Source organism: Felis catus, chromosome A2 (assembly GCF_018350175.1).
Source record: "Felis catus isolate Fca126 chromosome A2, F.catus_Fca126_mat1.0, whole genome shotgun sequence".
Lineage (NCBI taxonomy): Eukaryota > Metazoa > Chordata > Mammalia > Carnivora > Felidae > Felis > Felis catus.
This window is the reverse complement of record NC_058369.1, coordinates 5,984,402-6,007,305: the sequence shown is the minus strand read 5'-3', so window position 1 is coordinate 6,007,305 and position 22,904 is coordinate 5,984,402. Positions and strand designations below refer to the sequence as shown.

The following is a 22,904-nucleotide window of genomic DNA, read 5'->3' as shown; positions in this document are numbered from 1 at the left end:
GGTACACCCGCAGCCCCTCCTTGTCTGCTCCCCAGTGTGGTGGAAGGAGGGAAAGTGTTGTCTGCCTGCCTTTGCTGATACTGGAGAGCAGCCGCCTCTGTTTATAAATAGCAGCCCCCGCAGGGCCCGCCCCTGGCAGACAGAGACTGGGCGTGCGTGTATGCGTGCGTGTACACACACACACACACACACACACACACACACACACACACACGGCCTGCTTCAGAAGCTGGTCACAGGTGGGGCTGTGTAGCTCTGCATAGCAGATGGCAGGGAGGTGCTGTCGCTTGAGGGGACCGGGTCGTGTTGGCAAGCAGGTGGCCCGGGGCCACGGAGAAGAAGTGACCCCACCCTGGCCTGGGTGGCCAAGGCCTTCCCGGGTGAAGTAGCTGCACAGCACCAGAGAACCCCCAGCTGCGGAGGAAGCCCCAGGGCAGGTGGGGAGACAGCCCCAGAGTCTGTTTTGTCTTGGTGAAGGACATCCAGGGGGTCCTAACACCTGGTCCAGCCCCAGTTTCCCCGGGTCCTGTCACTTGCCAGCTGCCTGAAGTTCAGGCCAGGCAGACAGGCATCCCCTGAGCGTCGCTGGGCACAAGTACCACGTAGGGGGCGGTGGGTGGACACAGCAACCGGCGGGTCACAGAATATGGGGCTCACGCCACAGCCCACCTCTCGCTCTCTGGGTGAACTTGGGGAGTTGTGTAACCACCCACCTCTCCCGAGCCCCAGAACTCCCTCTTGAGGCAGCGGTGAGGACCCCACGGGTGGTTGCCAGTGCGGCCCCCCGTGCATCCCCAATACCCAGTAGCTGCTGCTGCACCTGCCGCCCCTGCCGGTGTCCCCACCTCGTGCTGCTCAGAGCCCTGGGGTACCTCAGCCTCCCCCAGACACAGTGCCATGGGTTGTCAAGGGCAGGCGGGTAAGACCCCCTGGAGGCCGGGGCGCCGAAGCCCGGCCCTGGCTGGTGGAGGGGGCCCCGGGGGGCCCGGACAGCCATTCCTGGCGGCCTCCTCACGGCGCCTGGCCTCCCCCCCACCCCCACCCCAGGAGCAGCTCCCGGATCTGAACACCCACTTCCGCTCCCAGAGCTTCCACACATCTATGTATGCCTCGTCCTGGTTCCTCACACTCTTCCTGACCACCTTCCCGCTCCCTGTTGCCACTCGTGTCTTTGACATCTTCATGTACGAGGTGAGGACGCCGAACACCCCTTCCTCTCCCAGATCCCCAGCCAGGCCCGGGCTGAGGGAGGGCCGGGACTCGGGGAGGGTTCGGAGACCCCTGGGACGACAGGACCTGAGATGCACCGCCACCATCACCTTTGCAGGGCCTGGAGATTGTGTTCCGGGTCGGCCTCGCCCTGCTGCAGGTGAACCAGACGGAGCTAATGCAGCTGGACATGGAGGGGATGTCCCAGGTGGGCCAGAGGGGCAGGGTGGGCGGGATTCCCTTACACTAGGGGCACCGGGGCAGGTGAAGGCCTCCTGAGAGATGGCAGGGGGCGGGGGGGGGGCAGTTGCAAGGGCGGAAGGTGTCCTGAACATCCTGACCCTTTGCCATGACCTCTGTTCCCCGAGGCCTTCCTGGAGGACCCAGACAGGCTCTGAGGAGCAGCCTGGGGGAAATGACGGGAGGTCTAGGCTTAAGCCAAGCCCTGGGCGGTCCTCCTAACCCCCCCCCCACCACCACCGCCCCGACCTCCTGCTCCCAGCCCTGGGTCCTCCAAAGTCTAACCCGGCAAATAGTAATACCAGCCAAACTACAAGGTCTTGGGTGTGGTTTTGGTCCCGGCACGTGGGCCAGGCGAGGGCCCGGGAGGGAAGGAGGGGTCCGGGCAGCTTCACACCCGCCCTGGCCGTCCCGCCTGCTGGAGAAGAGGCCAGCCTGCTTTTCCGCCATGTCCCCATCATGCAGGCCCCTGCCCCTCCCCGCGTCTTCCAGCTGGTGCTTCGGGGAAGAATGCACAAAGGCCACGGCTGTGTCCATGAACACGGGCATCCATTGTGCGCAGCTGCCAGAGGGGGCCAGCTGGGCTGGGGAGCGGGAGCCAGCCTGGCCCCGAACCGCAGCAAGCTGTGTGCTCCGTCAGGGCTTACGCTTAACCCTTTGCCCGGGCTCCCGGGCGCAGGCGTGCGGGCCGACCAGCGAGGGGTCTTCCCTCCAGGCCGCTCCCGCCGCCCTGATTCCTCACACTCTTCGGCCTCCTCTCACCGCCCCCCGGGGGCAGCGACATGCCTGCCCCTTCCCCTGCGGAGGTCCCTGTGCTCAGACCCCTCTACCGCCCCGCCTTTGCCGGCTAGAGCTCCCGAGGCCCTGCTTTTTCCCTTCGAACTGAGGTCCGGGCTGTGGATGCTGCTTCCCCGGCCCCGCTTCTCACGCTCACTCGCTCGCTCCACACGCCCTGACAGAGCGCCCGCAACAGGCTGCACCCTGAGCTGGGCCGTGGCCGTGCCCCTGGCAGACCAGCTCCTCCTGCGGGGAAGCAGCATATAGCTCTGGCGGCCCCCGCACTCGGGGCCTCTGTGTCAGTGACCGCCTGTGCCCCCACAGTACTTCCAGAGGGTGATCCCCCACCAGTTCGACAGCTGCCCGGACAAGCTGATCCTCAAGGCCTACCAGGTCAAGTACAACCCCAAGAAGATGAAGAGGTCAGTGCCGGGCGGCCAGGGGACTGGCACAGAGGGGGTCCCCGAGAGTGGGACGTGGCCTCATCTGACTCCCCTCTGCAGGCTGGAGAAGGAGTACGCAGCCATGAAGAGCAAGGAAATGGAGGAGCAGATCGAGATCAAAGTGAGTCGCGGGAGTGGGGGCAGGGACGGGGTGCCCTTGGGAGGGCAGCCTTGCCCAAGCCGCACACAGCCTGTGCTTCGAGTCCGAGGCGTCTGCCTCCACACACCTGCCCTTCCTTCACCAGCGGGCCGGCGTGTGAGCAAGGGCCCACCCCACTGTCAGAGACCGGTGGCAGATAAGGTGGATAGGTCCCCACCCTCATGGGACGCCCTCCTCATTATCGTGGGGAGATGGTCGGGGAACAAATGGTACAGGCTATGGACTCCAGAAAGTACTCTGGATAAAAACGCGCAGAGGAGAGGCGGAGCTGACCCAGGGAAGATTGCTCTGGGCCCAGGGAGTCAGTGCAAAAAGGCCGAGCAACAGCAGGCCTGATGGACCGGAGGAATATCAGGAAAGCTGGCCCTGATGGGCGGAGCCCTGAGGTCAGGGGCAGGCACGGAGGACCGAGGACGGTGCCCACTGTGACCCCTCAGACCCAGACTCGCCTCTCTCTCCTTCCTCTGCTTTCATCCTTCTGCATGTGATTTTAGTTATTCATGCAACAAGCATTTATTGAGCATCTACTGCATGCCAGAGTCACAGCAGAGACTGAGGGTCTCCCCAGTCCAGTGAGAGGGACAGACACAAACCCAAACCCCAACACACCTGGCTTTGTCCTCTTCAGAATTCACTTCCCAGCTCTGCCGTGGACCAGCTGTATGACCTAGGAAGGTGGATTCACCTTTCTGAGCCTCAGTGTCCCCTTCTGCAAAATGGGAATAACATTTGCTCTGCTGTTCAAATTATTATCATTATTGTTAATTTTAGTTTTATTATCATCACCACTATCAACGTCTCTACCCCCTTTAGAGGGGCAGAGGCAGAGGCAGAATCTAGATTAGAAGCCAGGTCACCTGCCACCCATACCTGAAGGGGAAAGAGGGCATCGGTGTCCTGGTCCTGTTTGTTGGCTTTCCAGAAAGTTTTGTGTCCTGAGTTTGCAAGCATCCCCCTTTCTCAAGAATGGCAGCTTGACTGATGCACCAGTCCCAACGTGTGTGCCTGTCTTGCTCATACACGGTCATGGGCCTGCACCCATCTGGTGACTGTGAGGGCCCAGTGGTAGGTACGTAGGGACACAGCAGACACTCAGACTACATGCCCAACCTGGAAATTTCCAGGAGAGGAGCCTGAGAGCCCACAGACCTTAAAGGATCCAGGCAGACGCCTTCTTTCATGGATGGCCCTGCCCTTGGCGCTTTCACTTTTAGCCTGTTTCAAAATGTACCTGAAATTTGTTTTAATCAGGTGGTCAAGTGACAGACACAGAGACGACACTGCCCTTGAAAGAATTTATTACTCCTAGTTGCCAAAAGGAGGGGGCACGCCCCACCACACCTGGCCACGTGGGGAAGCACCCGAGTGGGTCAGAGTGGGTCAGGATGCAGAGGGTGAGAGAGGGAAAGCGTGGGCCAGCTCCTTTATTGGGCATCCCCAGGAAGGAATGGGCAAGGCAGGCCGTCAAGTTTGAGTTCAGGATTGGTTGGTCTGAACAATTTCAGCAGAAGCTGTGGGCTACAGGAGAGTCCTCGGTTGCCCTGGGATAATTTGGGGCAGGGAGAACGCTGGCTGGGTGTGTCAGTGCTATAGGGAAGGTGGGTGGCTGTGGGCTCTGTATTGGCTGGTTTGCATACGAAAGGCTAGTCGAGGGCCAGGCATTCTCTCCAAGATTAGCAAGGTGGCTGGATATCAAAGCATCAAAAATACAGAAAATTTAAAAGAAAAAAAAAAAAAAGCCCAGCGTGTGCCTTGACCCTGTAGTCCCTGTTCACTCCCTGTCTCTTATTTTCCCTTTGGGGTAAGCAGGAGAGAGGGGAGTTGTCAGTCGGGCACATGCGGCTTCTCAGGGATCTCTGCGATTCTGCAATTCTGCGGTGGTGGGTCGTGGCCAGAGAGAAGGCAGCGCAGTGCAGGGGCCGGGGGCGAGGATCAGGACCCTGGAGCGCAGATATGGGGCAGAGAGCCTGCCCGAAACAGATCGAACCCAGGCCAGCTGGGAGGCCCGGGCAAGCCACCACCCCCTTGGGACTCAGTTTCCCCACCCGTGACATCAGTGAATGACCCTCAATCGAGTCTATGATTCTCTCTGACCGCGGTTGCCTCCTGGGAGTGTTCTGAGTGTTTCCATCACCTTTTTCTCCCGGGAAGAAACCAGGAAAGGTTCTTTGTGATCCACAGGGAGGCGGGGCCCTCATTAATAACGGATGAATGTGGGGCCTGGGGCTTCAGGAAGACGCAGGATCTGGTTGGTGTTCATTCAGCACACACTCTGGGTCCAACTATCTGTACCCGCTTCGTAAGGGGTGCCTAGCAGAGGCTACGATGCAAGGCATATATAAAGCTCACCTGCTTCCCAAAAGGCCACGGGGAACTTAAAACCACAAATATCTAACCCAAATCCATCAGTGCAGGAGAGAAGGCGGAAAGCGAGGGAAACTGCCTCCAGAACCGCCCCGCTGGAGGGAAGTGACAGCTTTTGAGCACAGCTGATTTTTGGTGGCTCACAGAAATGTAGCTGTCCCGCTGAAGGAAGCCTGTGTGTTCAGCAAGAACCCCTCCCCTGGACCCAGACTCTGAGAACAGTTCGTTCTGGTGCCCGAAGCAGAGCCATGAGGGGCGGGGACTGACAGACCCAGAGGAAGGGTCTGCCCAGTGATAGGTGTCACATTGGCCTTTGGCAGGCCCCCGTGTGGGGTGGAAACAGACTCCAGAGAAAGTGGGTGTGGGTGCTGACTGCTGACGCCTGAAAGCGATCACATTGTTTTAAGTGAACCAAGGATTCTTTAAAAAAAAAAAAAAATCTAATGGGCCATTCTGAACAGGGATTGGCCCTGTTTTCTGGAATCACTGACCCAGAACACCTGACCACGACTCCATCTTGCCAGGAGGCGACCTGGCCCTTAAGGGGACAGGCCTCTGTGTGTATGGGGAACGGGGTGGGGTTCTGACACACTCCCCCCCCTCTCCCCACATAGAGGCTTCGGACGGAGAACCGGCTCCTGAAACAACGGATTGAGACCCTGGAGAAGGTTAGGAGCGTGGCCACCAGCCTGTGGCACCAACTCCTCCAGGCCCCAAGCAGGACCCAGCAGCCAGAGGGCCGGCCAGCCCCCCACCCGGGCCAGGGCCCGGGCCCCACCCTGAGCCAGCAGGCCCCGAGGAGCATGGTGTAAATCTCACGGGGCCCCCACCCCCAGCCCCACCGAGATGGGGGCTGCCATATACTCAGGGGTTCTAGGGCCGCTTCGCTTGGGATCGGGTGTGAGGTTACAACCCAGTTCACTGCACACACTGGTCCCTCCTGGGCAGCCTGCATGGGGCGGAAAGAGGCAGAACCGCAGCTTTGACTGAGGTGCCCCGAGTTAGGCCGCAGGCTCCCAACCGTGGAATTTGGAAGCCTCCCCCTCAAAAGAAAGGAGAGGAGAGGGGAGGCCTTACCACTGGCGCCGTGGTGGGATGCCACAACCTTGACCCTGGCCCCCAGCCTGCTTTTAAGGACAGGAGTAAAGGCGGGGGGGTCCCACCTTCCTGCTCCTCTCCCCGCCTCACTTGGCCCTCCACTGCCCACAGAGAGTAGCCCCCCACCAGATTTTACTGCCCTTGCCCCGAAGTCTCAATTCTTGCTTAGACTCCACGGGAAAACACTTCGCCCTGGCCCAGCGCTGCCACCCCGCCCCTCACCCTCCGGGGATGGCGCCGCCTCCCACGCCGAGTTTTCTGGGCCCTGGAGGGTGTAGCCGTGGGCACCCCCACGTCCCCACCCACACACAGACCCCTCTCCAGGACGGAGCTAGCTCTGGCTTTGGTCTTCCTCCGGGTCCTCTCCTGCTGGTTCTTTGGTTCTCTGGTCTCACTCCTCTCTCCCCTGCTTCTAGAGATAGTCCACTGCGTTAGTGACAAGTCGTTCTTGTCTGTCTCTCCCCCTCTCCTGTCCCTGCGCGCCTTCCGCTCTGCCTCCTCCCCCTGTTGCTCGGAACCCCCTCCGCCGGGTAGGAGAGCGCTGCTCTGGCTGATAGGTTAATCCAGGTACTGTAGCTTTTCGTCTCCCTCTCCCGCTTCCTTCCCTGTCCCTGCACACCACAGCCAGGGACAGCCTCTTCCTCGGCCACTGCCATGGGGGGGGGGGGGGCGGTGCACCTGGGGCGGGGTGGGGGCAGGCCTGGCACCGTGCATGGGGGTGGCTGAGGCTCGCTTCCAGGGGAAACAAAGGTTTCCCTAGGGGGGAAGAGGGGTGTGCGCGTGACAGCACGGTGTGTGTGGGTGCGTGTGAGCGTGTCTGAGTGTAAGCCCATGCACGTGTGCAGAAAGACTCCGCCCTCCGGGGGACACAGGTGGGGGCCCTGAGGCTATATCAGCAACAGGCCCTGGTGTGTGCACTGCACTGAGCCTCTCTACCACACACACACCACCACCACCACTACCACCACCACCACCACCACCACCACCACCACCACCACCCCCCTTCTGACCCCTCACACTCCTCTCCGCTCCTACCTGCAAGGCCTACCATCTCTCACCTGCTTCTGCTGCTGCCTCACCTTGAATGGCTTTATCTGGAAGCTTCTGCCCACCACCTGGTGGCTCCGAGCCTGGAATGGGGGGCAGCCCGAATTGGTTGGGGTGGGGGGATCAGGCTGGGGGGGGTTCTTCGCCCTGGGTAGATGGGGGCCCCAGATGCCAGGACCGGAGAGTTGTAGGAGAGCTACGTCCCACCTCCCAGCCCTGCCCTGAGGGGCTGTCCCTGAGTCCCTGGGGCCCTGGCTGCCTCCAGACCCCCACCTTCACCAGTGGGGCCCAGACTCTGCTGTGCCATCGGCCTAAGTAAGGATCCTTTCTCCCCACCTGGGGCAGGGGCCGAGAGCCAGGAGCTGGCAGGGGAAGGAGCTGCCATTTGTGCTTTCTCCATTCAGGCGCCACAAAGCCTGGGCCCCAGGGTGGCTCTCCCCCTCCAGGCTCCTCCCTGTGCCCCTCCGCACGTGCCCAGGCCCGGCGGGGCTCCCCATCCCAGGCTCTGAGTGCGGGAGACCTCGTCCCCTTCCTTCCCTCTCTGGGCCGCCCCCTGAGGTGGGCCCGAGGGGGGGCCATATGTGAGCGGAGGGCCACAGCATCCGGTCCTCGCTGTGCTCAGGGCCAGGTGACGCGGGCGCAGGAGGCCGAGGAGAACTACGTCATCAAGCGGGAGCTGGCAGTGGTGCGGCAGCAGTGTAGCTCAGCGGCCGAGGACCTACAGAAGGCACGGAGCACCATCCGGCAGCTTCAGGAGCAGCAGGTACCCGGCCGGGTGGGGCCCCGCACCACAGCCGCCCGGCCTTCCGGACCCGCCCGGTTACTTCCTAGCAGGCAGGGTAGGGGGGACGGAGAAAGCCGGAGGGGACGCGGCTCCCCCCACAGCCCCACACCCACGTCCCACCCGCCGGTGAGGCGTCTGGCCTGCCACACTGAGAACGAGGCGGCCTCGGCGCAAGGGCCCCTGGGAACCAGGCTGCACCTGCAGTGCCCCCTCCCTCAGCTGACGTGGCTGTGATTCCCTAGGGGAACGTCCAGCATGTCCCTGAGGTCTGAAGGGCTGTGGGCTTCCCCGGGGGCCAGCCATGCGGGATGGGAGCTAGAACGAGAGACAGAGAGGGTTCCCCGCTCCAGTGCCCAGCACTTTGCCCTCAGAAGAGGGTCCGGTCTGTGCTCACCGCTCTGAGCTGGCGGAGTCGGGGTGAGGGGGCAGCCCGATTCTGCTGTGGGTCATGAACCCTGGGTCAGTGGCGGGGGCGGGGGGTGCTCAAGCGAGAGCACCGTGAAGAGTCCACTTCTCCAGGAGGTGGCTTTTCGGGTTTTCCTTTGGCTCTGCCCAGGCCACCTTCCTTTTCCCATGACCTGCCAGCGGCACCGTAGCCCTGGCGGCAGCAAGGCCGATGGGGAAACAAAGGCTGGGCTCATCCCAGCCTTGGCACGATGACCCCTTTCAGGCCAGAGAGACCGCCACCTGCCACCCCTGAGCTGCAGAGGCGGGTGAGGCAGGGAGATAGCTGCTGGGGCTGGGGCTGGGGCTGATCGTGGGGCCCGGGGCCCACGCGAGCCAAGGGAGGGCCCCTCGAACCCGTGGATCTCGGAGACCTGCGGTAGCCAAGGGCGGCGAGCGGGCCCTCCCCTGGGAAGGGGCCAGCAGCCAGGAGAGGCTGGGACCACCTCCTGGAGAACCACCCTCCCGGGCCTCCAGGCATCGAGATGGGGCCATGGCTCCAGCCCCAGGGCTTGCTTCCCTCACCCACCAGGCGGGTATCCACTCCCCTGGGGCTCACCCTGGGGTACGTGCGTTGAGAAGCCTTCTGGGCCCTGAGCAAGAGCCTGATCCCAGCAGACTCCCCACCCCTTTCTGTTTTGAAATGAGGGTGCGGCGAGAGGAGGGAGGTGGAGGAGGGGCAAGAATGCCCCAGCCCCACGCTGCTCCCACCCCCACTTTGTGCTTAGGCGCTGACTTCACCTTGGGGAACGTGCCTGGGAGAACCCGTCCTCCACCCCAACCCTAGCAAGCCTAGGAGCCAGCCTGAGGCCCTGGAAAGAGCCCTGCAGAAGGTCCCCACTTTGTGGCTTTCCCAGCAAAGAGGCTAAGCCAGGGGGGCTCCATCCCTAGGCACCGAGCATCAGAAGCCCCATGATGGGGTTCAGCTCCCTCCCCACGGGGGCAGAAGGCACAGGGAAGGGGATCCAGGGCTTCTCCTCACCACCGCAGCCGCGGCCCCCTCTGCCAGCCCAGGGGCTCTGAGAAGGGGGGGGGGGGGGCAGAGCCCAGGCCTGCGGCCAGCTGGCAGGAAGGCTACTGACCCCCAGCTGCAGCCCTCTGCCTGCCCCCAGGACAACCCGCGCCTCACCGAGGACTTTGTGGCCCACCTGGAGACTGAGCTGGAGCAGTCACGGCTGCGGGAGACAGAGACGCTGGGGGCCCTGCGGGAGATGCAGGACAAGGTTCTAGACATGGAGAAGGTGCGACTGGGCCGGCAAGTGGGCAGGTGTTGGGGAGACCGTGGAGGAGGGGAGGTGGAGGGACCAGACGTGCTTCTGGAGGTGCATGAGCAGGCCCTAGTTGAGAAGGGGTGACCAGACAGACCCAGTGGGGCGTGTCAAGCCCCCCTGCCCTGGATATCTACACACACACACACACACACATCAGGGCACACACAAAGCAGCGTGACTCCTCAAGGGACAGCAGTGTGGTGGCTTTCAAGGGCTTCCTGGATAGCCAGTCCCACCTGCCTGTGTCTCCACAGGCCCTGGGGTCCAGGATGGAGGTGGGAAGGAAGGCCAGGGCCCCTGGGGGTTGCTCTCCCCCTCCCCACCTCCATACAGAGACCACCTGCTCCCACCTGCTACTCTGAAGGGCGCCCCAGACCTCCTGGGCCCTCCTCAACTGCTGTCACCCTGACTCCATGTTGACTCAACTCCCACAAAGCCCTGGGAAAGAGGTGCCCCAGCCAGCAGGGGGCAGCAGAACGCACTCACACCAGGCAGAAGCCATGCCCCACCTCCCTCAAGCCTGCGCTATTTGGGGTGCCCTCCCAAGTGGGGTGTCTCCACCCCCCCATGGGCCTCTCAGGCTCCACCAGCTGGCCCAGAACAGGGCTTCCCTCCCACCTCCCTCCACATCAGAGGGAAATGTGCACCCCAGGAGACCCTGCCACCCTCCCCCCAGCTCCCAGACTCAAACTGGGGGCGGTGAGGACCTCTAGCAGCAAGCTGGATTTTGACCTAAGGGACTGGAGCCCTTGGAACCGCCAGGCCTAGGCCTAGGCCTAGACTGTCGCCTGTTCCAAGGAAAGGGGCTTCCTGTCCCTGTCTGGGGGAGAGAGGAACACGGACAGGGAGCTGTGACCCACAGCCTTCTCGGCTGTTGCTGGGGCAGGTTCCAGGTCTGACCATGGGCCCCAGGGGGTGATCTCGGGTTCCCACGTGGCGGGGCACCCGCCCTATCCCAGCCTACCTGGTGTTATGAGCAGTAACATTTATGGAAGACCCACACGTTAGGGGGTCACCCTGAGACAGTCCAGTGAGAGCGGGTGCCGTTCCGCCGGCAGGATTTCTGCGGATCTAGGCCCGGGGCCACGTGGGGTCGGGTCTGCTCCCCAGGGGCCTGGGCCGCCTTCCCAGTGTATCCCGGGGTCAGGGGCGAACCCCTCCTCGCCGGGGTGCCCGGGGTGGAGCTCAGAAGACCGCGAGGGAGGGGTGTTGGTCCCGCAGGCAGGGCCGCCCGACGCGCGGCTTCCCCCGCCCCGGGCGCTGACCACCTCTCGCCCCGCAGCGGAACAGCTCGCTGCCCGACGAGAACAACGTGGCGCGGCTGCAGGAGGAGCTGAAGGCGCTCAAGGTGCGGGAGGGCGAGGCCGTGGCCTCGGCGCGGGAGCTGAAGCTACAGCTGCAGGAGCTCTCGGACACCTGGCAGGTGAGGGCCCCAGCCCGACGCGCGCGGAGCGGCCCGCGCGACCCTCGGGCCTGGAGACGCACCGCCCGCCTCTCCCCGCCCCCTCCAGGCCCATCTGTCCCGCGGCGGCCGCTGGAAGGAGTCCCCGCGGAAGCTGGTGCTGGGCGAGCTGCAGGACGAGCTGATGAGCGTGCGTCTGCGCGAGGCCCAGGCTCTGGCCGAGGGGCGCGAGCTGCGGCAGCGCGTGGTGGAGCTCGAGACGCAGGTGGGCCCGAGCGCCCGCGCCGCGGCGGGGGCCGGGGAGGGGGGTGGGTGGCGGGGTGGGCCCCGCGGCTGGGCCGTGACCCCGCCCCCCGGCCGCCCTCAGGACCACATCCACCGCAACCTGCTGAACCGCGTGGAGGCGGAGCGCGCGGCGCTGCAGGAGAAGCTGCAGTACCTGGCGGCGCAGAACAAGGGGCTGCAGACGCAGCTGAGCGAAAGCCGCCGGAAGCAGGCGGAGGCCGAGTGCAAGGTGCGCCCCCGCCCGCCGCCCCGGCCCGGCCCGGCCCCCGCCCCGCCGCGCGCCTTGACGCGCCCTCGCCCCCTCTGCCCCCCCCAGAGCAAGGAGGAGGTGATGGCCGTGCGCCTGCGGGAGGCCGACAGCATGGCGGCGGTGGCCGAGATGCGGCAGCGCATCGCCGAGCTGGAGATCCAGGTGAGCGGCGGGGCGGCGGCGGGGGACGGGCCCCGGGGCGGGCCCGGCCCTGACCCCCCGTGACCTGGCCCGCCCCGCAGAGGGAGGAGGGCCGCATCCAGGGCCAGCTGAACCACTCCGACTCGTCGCAGTACATCCGCGAGCTCAAGGACCAGATCGAGGAGCTGAAGGCCGAGGTGAGCGCGGGGCCGCCCCGGCTGGCGCGGGACGGGCGGAAGCCCCGCGTGTCCTCGGCGGGTGACGCTCGGGCGTCGGCGCCCGGGAGGGCGCGGGAGGAGCGGCCTGGCGGGCCGGGCTCCGTCCGTGGGCGCGTCCGTCCGCGCCTTCAGCGCGCCGGTTCCCCGCCCCAGGTGAGGCTGCTGAAGGGCCCGCCGCCCTTCGAGGACCCGCTGGCCTTCGACGGGCTGGGCCTGGCGCGGCACCTGGACGAGGACTCGCTGCCGTCGTCCGACGAGGAGCTGCTCGGCGTGGGCGTGGGCGTGGGCGCGGCGCTGCAGGACGCGCTCTACCCGCTGTCCCCGCGCGACGCGCGCTTCTTCCGCCGTCTGGAGCGGCCGGCCAAGGACAGCGAGGGCAGCTCAGACAGCGACGCCGACGAGCTGGCCGCGCCCTACAGCCAGGGCCTGGACAACTGAGGCCGAGCCCCGCGTGCCGGAGCCAGGGGGCCACCACCCGCTCCGCCGCCGCCTGGGGCCACACCTGATAAACTCCGTGCGCTCCGTGGTCCCGCCCACCCGGGGGCTAGGCCCAGAGCGGCGCGGCGCAGAGGGTAGGGCCGCGGGCTGAGGATCCTCAGGGTCCCCCGACAGGCCCACTCTCCACAGCAGTGTTTACCCATCTTGGTCTGTACCCCTCCGGGTCCAGTTCCCGGGAGGGTCTGCCCCTCTTAACAGCCAGGGCAGGGGACGACCCGGAGGTCCCAGGACTGGACGCGCAGGAAGCTCCCTCCTCCCAGCAGTCCCTCTTCTGGGACACGGGTGGCCCTGCTGGGAAGGGCCCAGGGGCTAAAGGAGGCCTGAAGAAGAAGGGGGGCGGCTCTGGGCTGGACATTACCACCCCACCATGCCCCTGGGGACCCTTGGCGGCTGGGCACAGATGGCCAGGCTGGCCTTTCCTGCCTGGTGCAGGCATCATGGCCCCTGCAGCAGAAACCAAAGTCCCCCCTACTGTGTGCAGGGCCACCTGGGGTGTGAGCGGACAGCGGAAACCAGCCCGGGCGTGGGCAGTGACTGTCCCTGCTTCTTGGGGGCCAGAGCAGCTGCAAGGAAGTGAAGAGACCCCCCTCGCCCCAGCGCCCCCCCATATTCCTGTGTGAGACACTCCCATCACCTTGTCTTGGCCAACGATGGAGAGGCTCCCCCACCCAAGCTAGCCTGCTCTCCAAGGGGGTCCCCAGCCTCTTCATCCCTTCCTTCCCTGTGGCCCCAGCCCCACCCTCCCCAGGGGAGGACTCTTCCCAGTGGTTACCTCCCCTCCGCTGCTCATGGTGGTCCCGTGGTCTTTGCAGAGTCGGAGCTGAGAACGGTGCCAAAGTCCAACGATGCCCCCAGCCCCTTGCCCCCAGGGCCTTGCGACCCTCGGGCCTGACCCTGTCGGTGCTCCTGGAGCCCGGAGCAGCATCAAAAGCAATCTCCCTGGCGCTTCCTGGGGTGGGGACCCATGGTCAGTTCCCCCGTCCCGGTTGCCCACTCCTCAGTGTTACAAAAGCCTGGGGACCAGGGTGGGCGCCCACGGGGCTCTCCCACGTGCCCCCCACACTGCCCACCACCATTTTGCACACTGCCTGTTCACACTCCACACGTCGCCCAGGCGGGAAAGATGGAAAATAAAGTGTATTTACACAGTCACAGACAAGGTGCGACAGGCCTGGGGGGCTTGCAAGCAGCCGTGAGCCCCTTGTCCTGAAAAGCAGTGTAGAGGACATCAGACTGCCCCACAGTTTAAGAGAATCAGGGGTAGGGGACCAGCAAGGGTGCCAAAGAGGCTGCCCGGGTTGGGGGACAGCAAGGGAGAGGAAAGGTCACTCGTTGGCTCAGTGTGAACAAAAGTGTGGGGGCTGGGAGAGAGTACGGTGGGGGGGGGGTGGACAAGTTGCAAAGGACTTGAGGTGTCAGGCTGACAGATGGATGCTTATGTCATGCTATTTTCAGAAGGGTGGCTCTGGAGACGGAGGTATTGGATGGGGGGCCTGATTTTCCACCTGGACAATATGCTTGGGCCTCCCAGGAGAGACATGGAGGCATGTGGGGCCCCAGGGCTTCAGGAAGATACAGGACCTGGTTGGGGTTTGTTCAACCTCACACCCTTCCCCAGATCTTCCAGGTGCTCTGCCTTGTGCCCAGCTCTGCGGGGTCCCCAGTGTGGCGGAGACAGACAAAGGGGTGGGGGTGGGGGGCTGAGCCTGCCTACCAGTGGGGTGAGTACCCAAAAGAATCCAGGAAGACTTCCTGGAAGGGGCGGGGTGGGGGATGGAGTTCTCTCCAAAGGCAAAAGCAGAAAGCGAGACCTGGCGGGGTCAGAGGAGGCACATGATGCCTATGAGGAAGGTACTGGAGAGAGCGGGCATGGCCAGACTGAGAATTGCTTCTCCAGTCGGGAGCCAGAATTTGTGCTTTGAACTGAGGGCACTGAGGAACCATGGAGGGCTTAGGTAGGGGAGGGGGCACCATCAGATGGACCACAGTGTTGGGGGTCAATCAGGAGGCCAGGGCAGAACCCAAACAGCTGGACAGTAGGGACAGTGAGTAGGCAGGAGCTCTCCTGGGGGAAGGAGGCCCGGAGAGGCAGAGTCCGTAGGGGGGTTCCGCACGGAGCTGAGGCAGGTTCCTGGGGCGGGGGGGGGGGGGGGGGGGGGGGAGCGGCAGAGCCAGGGATGGCAAAGGGAGGCTTCCCAGGGAGAAAATCTTAATTGGGTCCAGGCAGATGCCAACCAGGCCCTGCCCTCTGCACCCAAAGTGCCCCTACCCACTGCCACCTGGTACCCGCCAGGGAGCAAGGCGTGACACCGGTTATGCACCAGGACAGCCAAGTCCCACATATTGTTGACCCATGGCTCAACAATGGTGTCTCCACGCACCATTCCCAGCCTACAGATTTAACACTGAGACACCCTCCCCCCAATGGCTGCCACCCCTCCTGCTCCCACAGGGTCATCCACCCCAGCTGGCTCCCGGGGGTGGGGCAGGGCCCTGGGGGAAGTGTCTGAGGTTCTGCCCTGCTCCATCTTAGAGGCGTGGTCTTGATGCTCTGGCTGCCCAACATGTCAGGATTCAGCCCCTACCCTTGACTTTGTCCTGGCATCTGGAAGCAAGGACACCTGGGTCCTTGCAGGGCCCAGCTAGAAAGGGAATCTCTGTGGCTTGCCACTGAACCGAGCTTGAGCGCGGGAGCGTGCTGGTTCCCCCCCCCCCCATACACATTGGCCCCTAGGGGTGGAGGTGCCCGGTCCCACTGGGAGAAGGCCGACTTTCTCCTAGGACTCCAGACTGACATGAGGGGTGAGGACAGGCAGGGCTTAGGGATTAGGTCTGACAGGAACGTGGCTATAGGGTGGACTACAGGGACTGGGTCTAGGGACAGACAGGGCTAAGGGTCCGACACAGGGTCCCACTCTGTCCTTTTACCTGCTCTGCGGACTGTGGTCCCCCCCACCAGGGAGGACCCTCAGGGAGAAAAGGCCTAGGGGCTGCATTTTCTGGAGTGACACTGGGGAGAATGGGTCTGGGTGGGGCTAAAGGGGTCCAGGGTCGAGGTGACTCAGTTGCAGGAGGAAGGACAGGAATTCTGATGGGGGAAACAGGTGAAGACAGATTGGCGGTTTTGTTGAGGCCTCTCGACTGTGGGCCCAGGCAAGGTTGTCTGGCTGGAGGGGCTTGAGGAGGACACCCTGAGATGGAGGGGAAGATGAGGCCCAGGGGTTGGGAGGCACAAAAGGGCCTCATGAGGACTTCCTGGTCTCCCACCCGACCTTGGGAGAGGCTGCTCCTTTCCCGCAGAACCCTCTCAGCACAGTCGGCTCCCCAGGGACAAGGAAGCCTGACGCAGGAGGATCCTGTACCCTAGAGCCCCGGGGCCGGAGGAGTCCTGGGCGCAGCTGCAGACCTACCTTCTGCATCGGAACCTCCTCGGTGAGCGGAGGGCAGTGTGCCCGCGGGCTGGGAGGGCGCAGGAGGGAACGGAGATCGCCATTAGACGACCCCCTCCCTTGGGCATGCGGGCACAGGGCATGCGAGGCGTGCGAGGTCAAGGGGCGCGCACCGTGACGAGGGGGCCTCAGGAAGAGGTCCCCCACCCTCGCCCCCGGACCTGGGCGAGCCCTTCCTGCACGTCTTTCCCCCTCCCCGCAAGAGCTGCCGGCTCCCTTAGGGGAGTATAGGAAGAGCTTCGGTCGTTCAACAACGCTGGGCACGCCTCAGCTCAGCCATCCGGTGGTCGGGCAATTCCACCGGGCCGCTCCTGCGCCTAACTTGTCCACCACGAGTCAGACAGGAAAAAGCCCACTTTCACGCACGTGCGTGGGGGCGCCGCGCCGGGGACTCAGCACCAGGTCCCACCCCAAGCCTGCCTCACGCACCCATTTTCCTTAGCAAAGAGGCACATCTGCGTGGGGCGCGGGAGGCCTTCAGCCGGAGCTACAACCCGCTCGCGCACAGCCTCCAGCACCGGCAGGCCCAGCCCCTCTCGCGGCCCCACGGTAGACCCCCTAGGCGACTTCGAAGGCGCACAGGTTGCAGCGTCCCGGCTTTTATTGCAAACTCGGGCAGCGCGTGGTAGACGATACACAGGACGCGGGGCGGAGCCTAAGCGGAGGGAGGGGGCGGGGCTCGAGGGGAGTCGGCGTGTTTCCAGGCCAAAGGGGCGGGGCTCGAGGGAAAGACTTCGGCCACAGGCGTGGGTGGGTCGAGAGCCTGACCCAAAATCTAGGGCTCTAGGGGGCTACGTCCAATCCAACGGGAGCCAGACTCCCGAAGGAGAGCAGACAGGCGGGCAGTCTAAGACACAGAGGCGTAGCCAGAGGGGCGGGTCCTAAGGCAGGGATGGGTATGGTGGGCGGGGCTAAGGGTCTGGTTCAGTGGAAGGTCTCCACCTCTACCACCGTCCAGTCACCCTGCGGGGAAGCCACGTCGTCCGGGGAGAAGCTGGTGACCGAGGTGATGCTGGCGCGGGACTCGTCCAGGGGAGACAACAGTTCAGCCCAGCGGCCCAGTTCGGCATCGCTGAGCGCAGTCCGGGCACCCCCCGCGACGCCACCAGCCCCCGCAACCCCTGGGCCACCGCCGCTGCCGCCCGCGGCACCCTCGGCCGCAGCTAGCAGCAGCGTCCGGCTCAGCAGGTGCTGCACGACGCTCGCCTGCAGCGCCCCCAGCGGCAGCTCGCCCAGGCGCGCCGGCTTCGCGCCGCGCGAGGTCGCCCCCGCGCCTGCTCCAGCCACGACCTTCCCACCACCCGCGCCGGGCCCAGGACCCGAATCCAGCGCGTCTGGGGCGGGGGTCGCCGACTCGGGCCCCTCTGCCTCGTAGATGGTGCACAGGCCGTCAGCGGAACCTGACCCGGCAGAAGGAGGCCAAGGCAGAGGCGCTCCTGCGGAGAGGGAGGCTGGACTGGGCTCAAGGGGCGGGCACCTGGGCTCCCGCCGCAAGGCCCCGCCCCTCCTCCCGGTTCCGCCCCAGACCCGACTGCCCTGCCCGCGAGTTGGAAAGCCCCGCCTCCCATCCCGCCCTCCTACCATCCCCGGACTTCGCTCCTCCCACAGCTCGGCGAGGTCGGGGGGCTGCTTACCTGGGGTGCTGCGGACAGCCAGCGGCGGAGGGGGACCTCGGCTCCAGGAGGCCGGGTGGCAGGCGGCGAGCTCCGCGTCGGCGGGAGGGGAGGCGGCGGCGCCGCCCTCCGGCCCGCTGTCGTAGCCGCGCAGCTCTTCCGGCGTGCTGGTGGCACTGCTGCTGTGGCCCGCCAGATCCGGGCCGCTCAGCGTACTGGACGGGCTGCGGGAGGGCGGTGGCGGCGGAGCTGGGGCCAGCGCCAGGGTCAGCCGTGGGCCCGGGATCGGGGCATCGGGACCTGGGGTCGGGGGGCGGCGTGGGGCCTGCAGAGGGGGCGAGTCCAGGGGAGAGGGAGGGACCTGCAGCGGGGGAAAGGCCAGGGAAGGTGGAGCCTGAGAGGGTGTGGCCAGGGGAGGGGGAGGAGCCTGCAAAGGGAGAGTAGAGCCCTGCAGAGGAGGTAGGGCCAGGGAAGGTGGAGTCTGGTGAGGGGGCGTGGCCAGGGGCGGGGGAGGAGCCTGCAAAGGGAGCGTAGAGGCCTGGAGAGGAGGCAAGACCAGGGAAGGTGGAGCCTGAGGAGAAAGTGTGGCCAGGGGAGAGGGAGTTGTCCGCGGAGGGGGTGAGGCAGGGGGAGAGGGAGGAACCTGAAGAGGAGGCAAGGCCAGGGAAGGTGGAGCCTGGGGAGGGGGAGTGGCCAAGGGAGTGGGAGGGTCTTGCAGAGGTGGTGAAGCCGGAGGGGAGAGAGGGGCCCGCAGAGACGGTGGGGCCTGAACTGGGAGGAAGGCCTGAGGGGGTGTGGCCTGTAGAGGGGGTGTGGCCAGGGAAATTGGAGTCTGTGGAGGAGGCGTGGTTAGGGGAGAAGGTGCCTGCAGAGGTGGTGAGGCCAGAGAGGGTGGGACCTCTGTAAAGAACCGGGTCGGAGAGGGAGAGGCCTGTGGAGGGGGTGTGGCCAAATGAGGTGGGGTCTGTGGAGGGGGCGTGTCCAGGAGAGAAGGCGGAGCCTGCAGCGATGGTGAGGCCAAAGGAAATGGAGAGCATAGAGGAGAACCCTGCAGAGAGAGGGTGGTCAGAGGGCAGGGAGAGGTTTGTAGAGGGTATGTGGCCAGAGAAGTGTCCTGCGTTGGAGGTGTGGTCACTGTATAGGGCATAGCCTGAAGTGGGGAAGGAGATAGGGAAGGACTGGTCCGTGGAGGGGGAGTAGTCAAAGCAGAAAGGTCCTGCAGAGGGGGTGTGGCTTGGGGAGAGGGCGGATTCAGCAGAGAAGTTGCTGGAGTCAAAGAGGCTTGTAGAAGGGAGGTGGCTGGTGGTAGAGGAGCCGTGGCTGGTGATCCAGGAGCCGACAGAGGAGGTGTGGCCAAGGGAGAGGGGAGAGTCAGAAGAGAGGGCAAAGCTGGAGAAGCTTGGGTTGGGGGCATACTCTGCAGAGGGGGTGACACGGCTGGAGAGAATGAAGCCTGAGAAGCGGCCGTAGGAGAGGTGGATGCCTCCAGAAAGGAGGTACCCACGTGTGTGTGTGGGGCTTGCGAGGGGGGTGTGGCCGGCGGAGAGGGGAGGGTCTGCAGAGCGAGTGGAGCAGAGGAAGGAGGGGCTAGGGGAGGGGGCGTGGCCAAAGGGCAGGTAGGAGAGCGAGGAGGGGGCGTGGTCGGTGGAGATGGAGGGAGAGTGGCCGGCAGGGGAGTGCCTGTGATTTGCGGAGGCGGTGCCAGTTGTGCAGTCAAACCCGGTGGAGAGGGTGTGGCTATTGGAGGAGAAAAGCCCGGCGCGGGGGTAGCGCTCTTCCTTGGGGGTGTGGACTGGCGGGGGCGTAGAGCCTGCAGCCCTTTCGCCTTGGGCTGCGAGGGCTGCGAGGGCTGACCGGGAGCCCGGGGTGTTCCACCCGGCGAGGCCCCGGAGCGGGCAGGGGAGGACAGAGGAGTGGCGTTGGAGCCTAAGGGGCGTGAGGCTGGCCTCTGGAGACCTCCGCCGGCGCTGGGTCGCCTCCTGGTGGCGGGGCTCGGCTCCGCGGCACCATGCTGCGGGGTACTGCTCACGGATTTCCTGGAGGCCTCGGTCGGAGGCCGCGGCCGGGCATTCGGAGCTGCCCGAGGGAGACCCACTTCAGCCCCTGCAGCCCGGGACCGACGGGAGGTGGCTGGGGAAGGGGCGCCTGGGGAGGGCCCGGAAGAGTCTGGGGACGAAGTAGAAGGCCAGAGGGTCACCGATACTTCCAGGCTGGTCCCCTTCACTGCCCAGGAACCCCGTTCCCCACCCCACACTCCCCAGGCCACGTACCTCTCCGTGCCCCGGCGCTCAGCGGGCTCCTTCTGGGTGTTTCTGGGGCTTTTCCTCTGGCCACGGGTTCCTCAGCTGGGGGCCGAAGCCCCTTCTGCGCAAGAGTGCCTAGCCTAGGGACAGGAGCGGCCGCGCTCAAGAAGGAACTCTTTGCTTTCTCCCAAGCCTGCATGTTCCCACCAATGCCCTCTCTGGGGACACGCAACCTGTGCCCAGCGACCTGCAAATGCACCCACTCCCCCAATTCATGTGTAAAATTGAAAGTTTCCAGTTAGTGACACTAGCCCTTGCCAAAGGGACTGGAGAGGCATTTTACCTGGTGGTCCCGCTGGCACGTCCCGGGCTAGAGACAGAGCCTGGGCCTGGGGTCTTGGCAGGGGCCCGCTCCCCTCTCCCAGCAGCTGGGGGCCTGGAGGCTGCGGGGAGAAGGCCAAGTCAAGGCGGTGCCTCCGGAAAGGAAGGGGAGGCAGCAGCCTCACAAGGAAAGGGGGGGACAGAAAGACGGGGTCTGAATGGGGGCAAAGAGGGCGGGATACCTGGACTCCGGGGGCCTGTCCCAGCGCTCCGAGTTGATCCCACCCGGGGAGCAGCCTCCGGGAGAGCGGCTGCCCGGGTACTTCCAGCTCGCTCGGCCAGGGGCCCTCGCCCTGCAGCTCCCGCTGCCCCCAGAACTCGGAGCGCCGCGCTGGTTACTGGGGGAGGGGGTCGAGGAGACCCCGGGGGTCTGGGGGTGGGAAGGCCGGGAGGGCGAGAAGCCGGAGTCCTTGTGGCGGCCCCCGCCCTGCCCTTGTCCCTCTTGTCCATCCCGCACCTGATGAGGAGACAGACAGATCAGCATCCCAGCTCCTGCGCTGCTAGGCTGCCTGCAGGGACCCGGGTCCCGGCCCCTCGCTGCTCCTTCCCCACCCACAGGCGCCCACACTTCGGCTTCGATCCACTTCCCTCCCACCCACACACCCACTCACCAGCCCAGCTGCTCACGGTGGTCCCCTGGTCCCACCCCCACCGCCTTCCTCCAAAACTGAGAGGCCCTGCCTGCCCCAGCCCACCCGCCTCGGCTCCCTTTCAGGACCCGAGACCCACGCCCCTACCCCTCGCCCCTTCAGAGACCCGGACCACCAGCCTCGGGGACGGGGGTCTGCCACAGGCTCCAGCTGAGGGGGACGGGAGCGCAAGCCCTGGTCCCCTCCCCGGCCCCCAGCGCCCTCCCCGAGGATGCGGGCACCTGCCAGGAGGAGGAGCGGCCCCGGCGGCCCGCGAAGGGGCTCGCGGAGACAAAGAGCCGCGTCCGGAACCCGTCCCCCTCCCCCAGCCGGGCCCCGGTCCGCTCCGCCCGCTCCACCTGCTCGCGCCGCGCTCACCTCGGGCTCTGGCCGCCCGCCTCTCCACGCTGGGTCGCCTGGGGTGGGGCCGGGCGGGAGCGCCGGGGCTGGCGTGAGCCGCCGGCAGGCGAGGGGAGGGGGCTGCGGGCGGTGGCGCGGGGAGCCGGGCCCGCCCCTCGGCCGCGGAAGGGGAGACGGGGGCGCGCGCGCTCGATCCAGACCCGGGAGGCGGCGGGCGGGAGCGCGCCGGGGGCGGTGGGAAGAGACGCGGTGGAAGGAGGGGCGGCTTCTCCGCGGCCGCGCCGCAGGGCCCCAGACTCCCAGCCGCAGGGGCTTCGGGAGGGAGTCCCTTGGGGTCCCGACGGGGCCTGGCCCCTTCCTCCAAACATACACACCTGCCTTGGCCCCCACCCCAACCACCTGGCGACCGATGCCCGCCTGGACGCGGATAGGCCGGGCCCTGGCAACCAGGGGGCGGGACCATCGTGCCTCGTGCCCAGTTAACCAATCCCGCCGCTCAGTGTCCCTGGTCCCAGTCCTCGCCTTCTCGACAGCGGAGGCCGGGCCCCCCAGGGTCCCCGCGGGCCTCCGCCCCTCTCATATCCAAGGCTTTTCCCAGACCCCAGGAAGCCCCTACATTGGTTGCGGGAGGCGGACCACGGAGAGAATGCAGCCGTGGGAATTTAGGGGTAGGCTCGGATTTGGGAGAACACAAGAAGAGAGGAAGGCTGGGGAGGGCGGGGAGAGAGAACTGTGAGAGGCTCCGAGCCCTCGGCAGGGCAGGGCACCCCCCCCCCACATGCTCCTATGTCAAGTCAGCAAAAGCATTCCAGCAGAGCCGAGCTTTGGGGGGGGGAGTCAACTGGGGGGGGGTGTCAAAACTGGTGCCTGAAGGAGCAGAGACGACCCTGTCCGAGGCTGCCCAGCACAGCTGGTGGGAGTGGGAGGTGCCTTTCCCAGCCCGCACAGGGGTCTCCGTGGAAGGACCTCCACAGGGGACTGGGGCAAGGGGGAGGTAGGAGTGGGAAGACAGAGCCGGCCGCCCTCCTTCATCTCTGCTTATTGCTAGGACACCTACCCACCCCCCCCCCCCCACATACACACACAGTGCTTTCTACCTCTGATACCTCCTCTGTCCAGACTGAGCCACCCCCTCCCCCATCCCAAAGAGCCAGCGCCCTCTGCCCATCACATGCCTGCATGCCTACACAGGAGCAGTTCACTACTGTCTGGAACTGGGGGGGGCTTCGTGCACAGGACGGGGCGTGGGGGGCTTTGGCACCTGGCTGAACCTGGACAAGGAAGATAGACTCAACTAGGGTGTGGCCGGAAGCAGGGGTTTGGCTTTCTCCCCTGAGGAGTTGCGCCTGAGTTCAGTTGAGGTTCGGGGAATGGAAGAGAGAGAGGGCAAGCTCAAAACCCTTTGGAATTTATCCTTTCAATGACTCCTCCCTCCAGCCTGGGAGAGGTGCCCCCTCACCATTCCTCAGGGTGCTGCCCTCCAGAGTAGATCATTCTGGCCTCACCTCCTCCCCAAGTCTTCCGAGCATCACCTGTGTGAGCCCCTCCTGGCATGACAGCAGCCTGGTTCCCCCCCCCCGCCCACCCGCCCATTCACC

The 22,904-nt window shown here is 65.3% G+C and overlaps 2 protein-coding genes and 1 long non-coding RNA gene across 10 annotated transcripts in view; 1 reads left to right on the top strand and 2 right to left on the bottom strand.

Moving 5' to 3' along the window:
• The window catches only part of EVI5L (ecotropic viral integration site 5 like), a 29,328-nt gene extending 15,543 nt beyond the window's left edge, over window positions 1–13,785 (top strand). For 4 of the 7 annotated variants that reach the window (XM_023244662.2, XM_023244666.2, XM_023244672.2 and 1 more), the window contains 14 exons: window positions 1,048–1,191; window positions 1,328–1,417; window positions 2,551–2,648; window positions 2,730–2,790; window positions 5,808–5,861; window positions 6,826–6,858; window positions 7,961–8,101; window positions 9,661–9,807; window positions 11,120–11,260; window positions 11,349–11,504; window positions 11,607–11,753; window positions 11,841–11,936; window positions 12,017–12,112; window positions 12,287–13,785. In XM_023244662.2, coding sequence (XP_023100430.1) covers window positions 1,048–1,191; window positions 1,328–1,417; window positions 2,551–2,648; window positions 2,730–2,790; window positions 5,808–5,861; window positions 6,826–6,858; window positions 7,961–8,101; window positions 9,661–9,807; window positions 11,120–11,260; window positions 11,349–11,504; window positions 11,607–11,753; window positions 11,841–11,936; window positions 12,017–12,112; window positions 12,287–12,571 — 1,689 coding nt within the window. In that variant the 3' untranslated portion in view covers window positions 12,572–13,785. The remainder of the gene's footprint in view (window positions 1–1,047; window positions 1,192–1,327; window positions 1,418–2,550; window positions 2,649–2,729; window positions 2,791–5,807; window positions 5,862–6,825; window positions 6,859–7,960; window positions 8,102–9,660; window positions 9,808–11,119; window positions 11,261–11,348; window positions 11,505–11,606; window positions 11,754–11,840; window positions 11,937–12,016; window positions 12,113–12,286) is intronic. The other 3 variants (XM_023244653.2, XM_023244660.2, XM_023244658.2) reach the window with 3 other exon arrangements.
• On the bottom strand, window positions 4,111–7,961 carry LOC123382074. Its single transcript, XR_006589848.1, has 2 exons — window positions 7,350–7,961; window positions 4,111–6,703 (listed from the first exon to the last, which is right to left on the bottom strand). It is a non-coding gene; the product is annotated as an uncharacterized LOC123382074 (long non-coding RNA).
• A 2,878-nt stretch (window positions 13,786–16,663) lies between the features above and the next one.
• PRR36 (proline rich 36) lies at window positions 16,664–21,429 on the bottom strand. 2 transcript variants are annotated; one of them, XM_023244641.2, is made up of 6 exons: window positions 21,325–21,429; window positions 20,500–20,774; window positions 20,280–20,379; window positions 19,964–20,076; window positions 17,715–19,859; window positions 16,664–17,531 (listed from the first exon to the last, which is right to left on the bottom strand). In XM_023244641.2, exons 2-6 carry the CDS (start codon window positions 20,765–20,767, stop codon window positions 17,005–17,007), a joined length of 3,153 nt encoding a protein of 1,050 aa, XP_023100409.2. In that variant the 5' UTR covers window positions 20,768–20,774; window positions 21,325–21,429; the 3' UTR covers window positions 16,664–17,004. The 2 variants fall into 2 exon arrangements, with proteins under 2 accessions (XP_023100409.2, XP_023100412.2); XM_023244644.2 differs by having other exon boundaries at window positions 16,664–17,516.
• Between the last annotated feature and the right edge of the window lie 1,475 nt (window positions 21,430–22,904).